The sequence below is a fragment of the Diabrotica virgifera genome, chromosome 5 (genome assembly GCF_917563875.1).
Source record: "Diabrotica virgifera virgifera chromosome 5, PGI_DIABVI_V3a".
In the NCBI taxonomy this organism is placed as follows: Eukaryota; Metazoa; Arthropoda; class Insecta; order Coleoptera; family Chrysomelidae; genus Diabrotica; species Diabrotica virgifera.
The window spans coordinates 118,659,476-118,673,157 of record NC_065447.1 but is presented as its reverse complement, the minus strand read 5'-3'; the positions used below and the strand labels follow the sequence as shown (position 1 = coordinate 118,673,157).

The following is a 13,682-nucleotide window of genomic DNA, read 5'->3' as shown; positions in this document are numbered from 1 at the left end:
TTTATTAGTAATACATTTTACAACAAAAAAAAAACACAACCACAACATGCAACATTTTTGACACAATTAAAAACTACTTTTCTATGTAAATGTAACAAATAAAGAAAATTAGTAATAAATTTTACAAAAAATCACACAAACAGAAAATACAACATTTTGTGAAGACAATTAAACACTACTTTTGTATGTAAATGTAACAATGTAACAAATAAAGAACGAAACAATTTATCAGTAATACATCTTGCAAAAAAACATGTTTGAAAAAATTAGAAGCTACTTTTAATAAAATATTTGTAATATTTAATTACATAAGGTGTTCAAAATTACCTCCTAACACATTTATGCACGCCTAAAAACGATAATTGACTGAGCTACTTACTCTACGAAGCATTTGTAAATTAACACATCGAAATACACTTTGTATTCTATTTTTCATCTCATCCCTTGTTGTTGGAGGTATTTCATAAACTTCATTATTAACGTAACCCCAAAAAAATCAATCCAATTTATTAAATTCTGATGATTTGGGTGGCAACGCTACTGGTCCATTGAAAAATGAAAATATCTCGAAAACTAATAAATTTAGACATAGGAAATGTTATCTAAAAATTAAAGTACGGTAACGGTACTTTTCAATAGTGATATAAAATACAGGGTGTTCCATTTAAAATTACTGAGAAAATAATGTACTTGCGTTTTGACTCACCCTGTATTTGATATACTTAAAGAAAATTAGCAATATCAATCATTCTTGAAAATTTTGACAATACGTAAAAAAACATGGCATTAATAAACCATTGCTGTTTTGCTTATTTTTATTTATACAGGGAGTTGAACTTGTTACGATTTTCATATAAAATTGGTTATAACTTTGTAAATACCCTGTATAACATAACAAACCTTTATATTTTTGTGATGGAGAAGTTAACAGGATTTCGAATTTAAAATAAAATATAGGGTGTTCCATTTAAAAAAAAAACATAAGTTTGGTCTGCCACTGTGTTATCGAACACCCTATAACATTCTAACTAATTTTGGAATGTGAAGCTCAAAGGTGGCTAAAATTTTTGTTATTAACTTTTATTGCTATCTATTACTATAGCGGATCTATTGAGCTTTATTACCCCACTAATCAATCACCCTGTATACAAGAGTGTTTTTTTTTAATCAAAGTTGCTAATGATATCATAAAATGGCAAATCTGGCAATATTGGAAGAATCCAATTTGAAATTTCTATATTGCAAAATAAGTGTAGGTATGCGTGTTTTTGTATAATTGGGAACATATGTTTATGAGATAATTAAATAAAGAGATAAATCCGCGCTACCAGATTTTTGGTCCACTCTACAGATCATGTCAGACATATTTTCTAGTACAGACCTAATTCTTGTAGATTATAATTTCTTATTAGATAAAGAGTAATTGATGTTTCGAGATACGTGGTATGGTAGCACCTCAACTACGGCTAGCCTTACCTCCTCCTCCTCGTCATCATTTTCAGTTTCATTTTCATCGTTGCTTTTATCGAATGAATCGTTTTCTATTCCTTTGGGCAGTTTTCCTTTTATTCCCCCGAAATTTGCTGGATCCAACCAGACTAACTGTTCCCAACATTGCCTGTGAACAATTAAAAAAAAAATTTAAATATGTTATTTACTTTTCTACATGAAAATTGTATTAAAATACATACATTTTTCATAAAAAAATTTAATAGCATTGGAATCATAATTCAAGGATAGATATGATGTGAAACACAGACCTAAAACCCAATAAGATAACAAAAAGATTCGTGAATTCTACGAAACACGACTAATAGTAGAACTCAAATGAGGAAAGTAGATCACAAAACTAATCCATAAAAATGGATTTGTTTGTATTTGGAACGATGATGCAAACAAATTATTTCAAAAAAGAGAAAAAATAAAAGAGAAAATACTTGATTTATTTAAAAAATTTAAAATTCATCCAAATGGATTACAATTCTTTAGAACGTTTTTGGTCCAGTCAGACCATCATCAGTGAAACATTCTATTAGTATATAGTTGAAAGTAGTTGAAATTATTTCACGCTGTTGAAACTCACCAAGAAAATCTAAGTGGGAAGCCTCTGGTACCCTCTAAAACTGATAATGATATTATCCAAGATACATGCATCTCTCATAGTTGTCCAATAAAATTTCGAAAAGAACAAACACGTTTTGGATTTGAAATCTAATATTATCTAGTTTCTGTTGTATTTCTAAATTTAGTTATAAGTAGAATTTCAGAGTGGGGTGATGGAATGTATTGACTGGGTATTAAAAGTAAATCCCGCTTACGGCGCTCATGTAGATATATCGATATCACTTTTAGTTGTATAGGTAAAAAATCAGTTGTGCTTAGTATGTATTGAAATAAACTTTAATTTTGGACACTATTAATGCCTGGTTGCACCAACAGATTTTAAGCTTAAGACGTGCCTTAAGCTCAACTTTCGAAACATACTCGTATTCAGCTTGTCACAATGGATTGCCACGTGGATTAGATCGATAAGAATGGAAAATTATGGTGCAACGTAAGAAATACTTAAGGTAGCCCATCTATACGTTGAGCTTAGCTAAGCTGGAGGTTAAGATTTATTGGTGCAACCAGGCATAACTGTTTTTGTACCAAACATTTCAGGTATAATAATTTATGCTATAGAAAAATGTACTACTCAATATTCGGTTCAAAATTAGTTTACCAAAACCACGGATAATAATAGGGAGTTTAACTGGCCATGTTACTTTCATTTTTATATAAAGGCCTAAGATATTACAAACTATCTCTCTGTACCCCAAGCTGCACTAGCGGCATAAAGAGAGACTACAAACTACATATTTTTAGCAACTAATTTTAATGTGATATATTTACTTACCTATATGTAATCTCTAAAGAATGAAATAGTTCTTTGCTACGTATAGACGCTACCACAAATTCAACATTCGAAATAGCATCTTCCACTGTAGTTTTCTTAGAGCAAATAATGATTTTGTTAAAATTTGCATATAATATCATACAACCTAAACGCTTGAACTCTGCCACCAGTTGCAAGAAAAGCTTCTTCATTAAATTCTGTAAAGTTCGTAAAAGGGCTGGATCATATAAGTAAGCTTTTGGAGATCTCATCCACCTATAAACATGACCAGGTATAAATATGGTTGGTACAGTATAAATACCGTTACACGTCATTATCTACGTCAGAGATCTAAGTTGATATTGTTACCAAATTACAAAAAAATCCTTAATTCATTTTAAATCAAATATATCACATAATTATTGCAGAAGTGGATTAATCGCTCCGTGCGTGACCATGGTGGGGATACACTAAACTATGCCAGCGTCCGTAACGACGAAATATGACAATTTTGGCGAATTTTTGTAATGACAGTGTCATTATGTTCGTTCGCAGACCCTGTCGGTGAATTATAGTCCACGACAACGCATGCGCACTTTAATTCCATATTATATTTATTTAATTTATTATCGTTTATTGATGAATATACCAGTATGTTGATAATTATAATTATTAATTAATAAAAGAAAAGAAAAGATGGTTCAGATTTGATTACAGTACAGAGCCTCTACTATGTGCTTATACGTATTTCGTATTTCGGAATAACCGTTTCCTCATCGGAGCACCTGGGTAGAGGCACTGAACTGAAATCAAATCCTTTCATCCTTTCCGGGTCATTATCAAAATGGGTCGCGGACGTTTCCCCAAATGTCATCAATACGACTAACTTCACGCGTAACTTTGATACGAGAATTATAAAAAAAAATATGCATTAAAATCCAGATCCCGTCATTCGTTAAGCGTGATAAAGTGAGTACAAAGACATACATATTTGTTTGTTTGTAATTACAGCTTCAATTTACCGTACACTTCCCGTAGACTCTGACGACTCTGCCGATAAGGTAGAATCGTGTTGGGGAAAAGTCGCGCGCCCTATCAAAATAATTACCAAATATGCTACTAGCACCATCTATGAATCAAAAGTCTAATAAGTCAGGAAATAAAATTCGAAATTATTTATCCTCTGAGCTTTTTAAGTTGGAAAAATAAAGCATAACAGAGTGGAGAAATACTCGACAAGGGAAATCTAAATTGCATTTCACGTCCTGCCATTCACCGTGATAATAATTTTAGCGAACTATTTCCTTTAATATCCACCAAAGGTGAATAAAGTATAAACTAAAAGAAAAGAAAAGATGGTTCAGATTTGATTACAGTACAGAGCCTCTACTATGTGCTTATACGTATTTCGGAATAACCGTTTCCTCATCGGAGCACCTGGGTAGAGCAGTGCCTCTATCAAATCCTTTCATCCTTTCCGGGTAAATATCAAAATAATTACCAAAGATGCTACTAGCACCATCTATGAATCAAAAGTCTAATAAGTCAGGAAATAAAATTCGAAATTATTTATCCTTGGAGCTTTTTAAGTTGGAAAAATAAAGCATAACAGAGTGGCGAAATACTCGACAAGGGAAATCTAAATTAATTAATATATAATAGTCTCTCGTTTTATACCACTCACGTGGCTTTGGGAGTATAGCAGGGTAGTATGCTATATCTAGGGCCAACGGTATACAAGGAAGATAACAGGGCCAGTGCTACGCTTCAACCGCCTATTATTACCCCCGGTTTTATCCAATGTACTCATTTTATTCAGGCTGAGTCGACCTGGGGCCTATAGACATTTTAAAAATGTCTAGTTGTTCTTGCCGGCGCACAGTGGTTCCAAATGCCGAAAACGTGGTCATGAACCTTTAAAAGCGTTTATTGTTCATGCACTTCGGAATTACTTTCGTTTTTAAGGGTTTTTGGCATCGCTGATTACGAATCTGACATTATTTTTTCTAAAAAACAAAATGGCGGATTCAACATGGCGAAAAAAATCGAAGATATCAATCAAAACGCAATTTTTTTTTATTAAATTTGGTAGTTTAAGGTCCCTGATTACAAATCTAACATTACTTTTTTTAAAAATAAAATGGTGGATCCAATATGGACGAAAGAAATTCGAAAATTTTATTTTAAACGCATATTTATTTAAAATTTTATATTATAAGGGTCTTTTAAAATTGCTGATTACCAATATACTTTGTTTATGAAGCACAGTATCTAGAAACTATTACTTGTGTACAACCGCCCATACATACTCAACAATCGCCAGAATCATGTAATATGCCTTATTTCCCACTTTTATATTCAAACAACTGCCAGCAATGCATAGGCAGCTAAATCAAAGTGATTCTCTATCTTCTTACTATATACTTTAAGATTAATAAAAATTAGTCGCAGAATTATGCAGAATTTTGTACTTTTAGAATGTATCTTTATTAAAGTTTAATTATTTCAAGTATAGTTTCACTATTTATGCATTAACAAATTTAAGGTATTTATTGTTACTAAATCTTAAGTTAACTTACATCTTACATTTCTACATACTTGAAAAAGAAGAATCTGCTTTACAGCGATAAAATTGATAAACTATAAAACGTTTTAGAGCGTTTTCAATATACGCGTTTTTTTCACTTTCTCTGCCGGCCAAAATACCCTCTTACATGGCTCACTTTTTCCTGAGCTATGAGCCACAATATATCCAGTCTGATCCTTATACCTGCGTATTACGACTCTACGATAGTATGAGAAAACAAATGTAAACATGAAAATCCCTAGATAGGGACATTCTTCTTCGCCTCATGACCTCGTTTTCAGCATTTGGAACCACTGTGCGGCGGTGGGATTTGAACTCCAGTCTACCAGCTCTCGAGCCAAGCATACTACCGCCTGAGCTACGCCGGCCCCAATACAGTAATTAAATTATTAATTAATACATAGTATATACCTTGTATATTTATCTATCAAGGGTATTATTTATATTATTTTAAAGTGCGCATGCTCCACTTATCGTGGACTAGTCCCTGACTGTCTCCGCGAAAACACTTATTGTTTGTAAACAAATTTTATCAAAAATGGTAAATAAATATTACATATTAACGTCAAGTATGACATATGTGTATCGCATCTTTAAAGTCAAATTGTGGTCGCCAAAAATGTCAGGCGACTATGCTAGGTGTCGCGTCAGTCATGCATGGAGCGAATACAACAAAACAAATTAATATTCAATGTAAATAAATAAAAACAATGAACTATAAAGCAATATATAAAAATTCAATATAGCAAATAATAAAAACAAATCTGAAATGTTAACAGCGCAACTGTCAAATAAGTGTTACAGTCGAACCCGCTTATTAGAATCCCTGTTATCAGAATATCCCGGTTTAAGGAATAGAAATTTGAGGTTTCGAAACGTTTCCATTTACTCCTTAATAAATGTAACCGCTTATAGGAATACGTTTTAGTAAAACAGTACCGCTTTATAGAATATTTTTCAGATAAACCAAAAACTTTTTATGTACAAATTCCTACAAATTTACATGGTTTCTGGTTTATAGAGTCTGTCAGGTAATATTTTATTACTTCTTTGTGGGCACCAATAATTCTACCATCTGACAAAAATATTCACAGATCATAAAGTAGGTACTTTTTCATTTTTGTAAACATTTTTATTGCTAACCCATTGTGTTGCCAGTCAATAGATTTTAAAAAACAGTTAATTTGGTCATAACCGCTTGTAAAATTATAATAAGTTTTCTTTAAGGCCAATCCAACGTCAATTTTTTAATCATTATAATTTAGAGCAAAAAGTGAATAATCTTTTATGTAAAACAAATTCGTCTAAGATTACCGATTATCTTTCCAGAAAAAATAAGTAATTCTGTTGTATGTATTTAAATAAGAAAATATGTATATTATCTACATATTGCACACATTTCATACGTATTGGTGTATGCATGCACATACATACATATGTATGTATGTATGTGCAGTAAATGTAATTGAGTGTTTTAATAAAATAAGTATCAGTTAGGTACACTACTCTATTATTAGCACAAAAAGAAATAAAACCATAATATACATATGTATGTACATACACAGTATGTACAAAGTACATTATGTACTATTATTAGATACGAAGATACGTATAGTCGATACAATTATTTCTACTGTTAGTCACCAGTGATCGGTTATTAGAATATCCCGGTTATGGGAATATTTTTGCTTGGCACGAAGGCTATTCCAATAAGCGGGTTCGACTGTATCAATTTATGCCAATATGTCACCTTCGTTCGATCATAGTTAAAGAATGATCCGGACAAGTGTGCTTAATTAAAACGCATTATCGGCTAAACGATTCTAAAAAGGAAAACTTATAACTTAACCATTCTGTGTTGGTATCATGTGACGTCACTTGCTATGGAGCGAATGACGTGCAGCGGTATTTATACTGTACGAACCATAGTAAATATTTATTATTTTGCTGTTTGTCTTATATTAAACGAAAAATATTACAAGTAATAGTTTCGAGGGACGGGCAAAATTAACCAGAATAAGAAAATCACAGTTGAATGTGGGGACTAAGTAGAAGATCACGAAGTTGATTGTGGGGACTAAGTAGAAGATCACCAATTTATACCAAAAAAGGAAACAAAAAATTAGAAATGTTAGAAAAGGATATACTAGAATAATATGGATGAACTTGCAAACTGTTATTAATACAGTTACGGGTATTGTTATCTGATACAATCTGACAATTATGTATTAACTTTCAGTGAGTTTTGTAATGATAGTGTAATTCGTTTTATGATTGTTGAATATACACTACGCGTCAGAGAAATTGGGCCACCCATAAAATTTAAGAATTTTTTTATATTTTTATTTTTTTCTTATTTATATTAAATCTATTGTGTATTGGGCCAGTTACTCTTGTAGCACATAACACGACATTAACATTAGTACCAAACGGAAAACAAGAAAATAATAAAAGTACTGAAAATTTCGATGCATCATTACAGTTACAGTCAACAATAATTGAATTTATTATAGAGTCAAAAAAAGACGAGTAACACTCCTTTCAGTAATCTGTGTCGCATTGGTGTGATTTGGCATATAACTGATCACGTTTTGGATGTTTCTTTGGGGAAAAGTAGTCCATTGCTCAATAGGATTAAGGTCTGTACTTTGAGAAGGCTAGTCAATTTTTGGAATACCTTTATCTTCAAGATACTGTATTATAATCCTTACCGTGTGTGGCGTCGCATGATGGTCTATGTAATGTGGTATATAATCCAGCATATGGCATCACATGATGTTGTAGGATGTTCGTTATGTATCTGTGTGCTGTTAATATACACCTCCCAATCAAGACGAAATCCGTGTATGCCTCAAAAAAATCCCTGCCCAAAACATTACTGAGCCACCAACAAAAGCAACCAGGTGTGCCAAATGCAGGCAGCATAACGATCTCCATCCCTTCTGTAGAGCTTTTTTTGACTATATTTACCATAAATTGTTATTCTACAAGAGATGAAAAGGTCGCCAGTGCGAGTCCATTATACTATTAGATATAATTGAGGTCAATTCTCGCAGTCTTTAAGTTTGTATTTTATTGGTGTTAAAAAATGTGGGGCACCCGGTTTCGAGACTTACATTATTTGCCTCATTATCAGGCCCAGTACATAGTCTTCCTGAATTACAAACTACAAGCTAAAATTTACAAAATATATATATATATATATATATATATATATATATATATATATATGAGCAATATTTCTACTTTTCGGTGAATTTTGTGGGGAGGGTCCTCGGATTTTCTTCAAATTTTAGTATGTTATTGGACCTATTGAGAAAACGTCATCCTGAGAGTTACAGCCCCCTAGGGGCCTTAGAGCCCTAGATAGGGCCCGTCAAAGACCCAAAAAAGGTCGTTTTTAGCCTATATTTGACAGGCTGTATATCGACTCCCAGTTAACCGATTTTAACTCACCAAACGTTATTTTCTTTATAATTTTAAGTAGTTTTATCAATGACAATTTCAAGTCTCTAATTAATAACGTTGATTTTTGGGACCATTTTAAGTAACGCTAAAAATTTCAAAAAATTGCTATTTTCAAAAATTTGTTAAAAATCTAATTTTAATCCGATTTTCTTTTTCTGGTCGGCGGTTTAAAGGTAATAAAAAGGTCTTTAAAGCAATATTTCAAGAGTTAAAATCCGTTCGGTAGAAGCGGATATACAACAGATTGAAAATGGACATTTTTGTAAAAATCGCGTTTTTACGGATTTTCAAAGTGCTGACACGTTTTGGGGTATATATTAAATTGTACAAAAATTTTTTTAGAAGTAGCTTTTTATATAAATAATAACTTCGTATTGGAGATTTTCTTGGCCCGGGCCTCTATCTACCTTATATGACCCTCTAAAAATGAGTATTTTGTTACTCAAATGAGGTGACTTAACAAACAACTTACGGCCTATTTCTATCAATCAGAGAGCCTGAAGACTTTAACTATTACGGATTAGAAAAGTAGAGATCACAACCTTTTATTTGAGGGCTCACACAAACTTCTGGGTAGCCTAGAAGTACAGTTATGATATTTCAAAATCCTAACTAAAATTAAAGTATCAATTCTGTGAACGCTACTTTTATAGACTAAGAGCCGCTATGGGTGAAATTTGTTAACTATTTTAGGCACGATAAGAGGCCATAACTTAAACAATAAAACCTAAAAGAAAACGTATGAACACTATACCGTCACTTTTTAGAAGCACATACCTCGACAGTGGCGCATCAAACTTTCCACTTATGAACGGGATAAATAAATTAAAAGGTACCCTTCCTTACACCCAGAATTCAATTTTGTTAATTTTTTAAAGTTCTACATTATTAAGAAATAAAACTCAGTGTAATTTTAACACACCACCCCCATCCCCCTTCCCTCACCACCCAAAAATTTAAAAAACTGTTTTTAGGGGATTTTTGGTGATTTTCCCTATTTTATAGACTTCAAAATAGATTAAATTAATGTTTTTTTACAGGTTATATGTAAATTGAAGTAACTGTGTCCTGTAGAATATTTAAAAATTGGAGAAATACGTTGAAACCCCCAAAAACCCCCTCGAAAAACAATTTTTTGGATTTTTGAAGATGGAGAACCTTACGGAAACTTCTGAAATAAATTAGAAATATAGCATTTGATAAAATACACAAGATTTAAACAAAATAGTCCAACAGCCATCCCCAAAAAAAGTTTTTCGTTTAAAAGTTTATAAAAATAAAAAATAATTTTTTTTAGGTTACGTCACTCAACCTACGTGCCTATAAAAAATAGGCATGTTTTGTAAAAGCCACAAGTATGCGTGTGAATTTTTTGAAATTTTAAAATTGATTACATCCCACCTAAAAAAAAATAAAAAACGAGAAATGAACTTTTTGATGGTGGGGGTAGGAAAACAGGGGAGGCGGGTTAAAATTACACTGAGTCTTATTTTTGAATCACGTATAACTTTAAAAAATAAAAAAATTATTCTGGGAGTGAGGGAGGGTACCTTTTAATTTATTTATCCCCTCCATAAGTAGAATGTTTGATGCGCCACTGTCGAGGTGTGTGCCTCTAAAAAGTGACGGCAGAGTGTTCATAGCTTTTCTTTTAGGTTCTACTATTTAAGTTTTAGGCTTTTATCGTGCTTAAAATAATTATCAAATTTCATCTATAGCGGCTCTTAGTCTATAAAAGTAGCGTTCACAGAATTGATACTTTGATTTTAGTTAAGACTTTGAAATATCATAACTGCACTTCTAGGCTACCTAGAAGTTTGTATGACCCCTTAAATAAAAGATTTTAATGTATACTTTTATAATCTGTGATAGATAAAGTCTTCAGGCTATCTGATTGATAGAAATAAGCCGTAAGTTGTTTGTTAAGTTGCCTCATTTGAGTAACAAAATACTCATTTTTAGAGGGCTATATAAGGTAGATAGAGGCTCGGGCCAAGAAAATCTCCAATGAAACGTTATTATTTATATAAAAAAACTGCCTGTAAAAAAATTTTTGTACAATTTAATATATACCCCAAAAGGTGCCAGCACTTTGAAAATGCGTAAAATCCTCATTTTTACAAAAATGTCTATTTTCAATCTGTTTTATCTCCACTTCTACTGAATGGATTTTAACTCACAAAATACCATTTTAAAGCCCTTTTTAATACCTTTTAACTGTCGTCCAGAAAATGAAAATCGGATTAAAATTAGATTTTTGATAAATTTTTGAAAATAGTAATTTTTTTGAAATTTTTAGCGTTACTTAAAATGGTCCCAAAAATCAGGGTTATTGACTAAAACCTTGAAATTGTCACTGAAAAAACTACTTAAAATTACAAAGACAATGACGTTTGATAAGTCAAAATCGGTTAAATGGGAGCCGATATACAGCCTGTCAAATATACGGCAAAAACGACCTTTTTTGGGTCTTGGACGGGCCCTAACTAGGGCTCTAAGGCCCCTAGGGGTCTGTAACGCTCAGGATAACGTTTTTTAAATAGGTCCAATAACATACTAAAATTTGAAGAAAATCCGAGGACCCTCCCCACAAAATTCACCGAAAAGTAGAAATATTGCTCATATATATATATATATATATATATATATATATATATATATATATATATATATATATATATATATATATATATATATTATAAATCAGACACAAGTAGATTAAGCGAAATTTACTGCAATGTTTTAAAATTCTAAAAATAGCAGAATATTAAACAGATGGCTCGATATTGGAACTTTTGGCCCTTAACACATGTGAGAAAAGATACCTGATTCAGTGCCGCCCTCGACGTTCTCGTGAAACGACATGCATAGCTTTAAGTTAAATTGCTTTATATAACATACCTACAACAATTCGTAAGTTATATCATTGTAATATTATGTTTGTACCTAACTGTTAGTTAATTTTGTAGTTTGTTCCTGATGAAGATGAAAAATTAATAAATACTCATCGAAATATCGAATTCAATAGAATTAAATGTAGTTTCAATCTAAGCCACAGACCGCATTTCCCGATAATTTCAACACTGTTTTATAGTGTTATAGAATATATATATATATATATATATATATATATATATATATATATATATATATATATATATATATATATATATATATAGAAACCAACTATGTACCAATTTAAAATTTTTACAGTAAAAAGTAAATAGCAAACAACTTTAAATTATTAAAGTGAGTAATTGACTAGACATTAAAGTATATATTGAGACATTATGTCATTGGTAAAGACTAGTCTGATGAGAATTGAGTGATATAATAATATAAAGACTGTTCTACAGCTGTAGATGGTCCCATTTATCTCCAGCTCCATCAATAAGCAGACCAGCTCAGATTTAGTTTTAGACATCACAATATCTCAGTTAGTCTCCTTATTGATGGATCTGGAGATATATGGGACCATCTACAATTGTAGAATAGTCTTGTTACTGATATGTAAGTACTAACCTAAATTTAAGTGTATTTTGACTGTAAAATCTTAAATTAAACTCCATCAACCCTTAACCATCTAAGGATTGATGGTAGTATATATTATATTATATATTACGCAATTCTCATCAGACTGGTCTTTATCAATGACATAATGTCTCAATACATACTTTTTAATGTCTATTCAATTACTTACTTCAATAATTTAAAGTTGTTTGCTGTTTACTTTTTACTGTAAAAATTTAAAATTCGGACATAGTTGGTTTCTATATTTATATATTTTTGTAATTTTAGCTTGTAATGTAATTTGTAATTCAGAAAGACTATGTACTGGGCCTGATGATGAGGCAAATAATATAAGCCTCGAACCAGTTGTCTCACATTTTTTAACACCAATAAAATACAAACTCAAAGATTGCGAGTATTGACCTCATTTATATCCAATAGTGATATTATATATTCATCCGTAAACAAATACCTTTTTCCAATCGTCTATTATCCAATTGACGTATTCACGGGCAAATACAAATATGCATCTTTTGTAAGCTGCAGTAAATAAGACACCGTTGCTGGATTGTAAGCTATAAAACCCTGTTCTCTTAACATTCGTCGAATAGTATTAATGCGGATTTCTAGTCCTTGGTCTTGCCGAATATGCCTTTGGAGCATTCTAGCAGTTTGCGTCAGGTTTCGCAATGCAGCAATAGTGAGGACGAGATCTTCTCTGACTGTACCTTTGGCACCCGTACCGTGTCAGTGTTGATGAGATCGGGTCTCAAGAAATCATTGGTAAGTTCTCTGCACAGTTTGACGACTAATATTCAATTGTCTCGCCACATCTCTTTCGATACTTCGATATTTTTATATCGTCGATAAGAAATATACGTCAAAATCAATGGGAAAATCCCTGTAGCTGGCTGTATACCTTATACCCCAGGCTGTGGGTGAAAAAACGTGATATAATTCAGGAATTTTTGAAACCTATCAGGTGTTGTAAAGGACGATGCCAGGAATAACTTCTACTAAAATGTAACCAAAAATATTGTGCGCTTTTTTTATTGCGATTTTCATTTGTTAAATTTGCAATTTTTAATGATTTTTAATTTTGCAGCTTAGGATATTGATTTTAGAGAAAAACTTTTTAATACAAAGTTGTAGTAAATTAAAAAACCTACAATTTGAGCTATGGTAAGTTTAATTTCGTTTATTGGTTATTGCAAAACAGCCAGCGAAAGGTCCAAAATGGCC

General features: G+C 31.8%; 1 protein-coding gene across 1 annotated transcript in view; it reads right to left on the bottom strand.

Moving 5' to 3' along the window:
• The window catches only part of LOC126884313 (DNA polymerase epsilon catalytic subunit 1), a 263,412-nt gene that overhangs the window by 36,259 nt on the left and 213,471 nt on the right, over positions 1-13,682 (bottom strand). Inside the window, exons 23-24 of the mRNA XM_050650251.1 lie at positions 2,897-3,151; positions 1,477-1,618 (exon numbers count right to left, since the gene is read on the bottom strand). Coding sequence (XP_050506208.1) covers positions 1,477-1,618; positions 2,897-3,151 — 397 coding nt within the window. The remainder of the gene's footprint in view (positions 1-1,476; positions 1,619-2,896; positions 3,152-13,682) is intronic.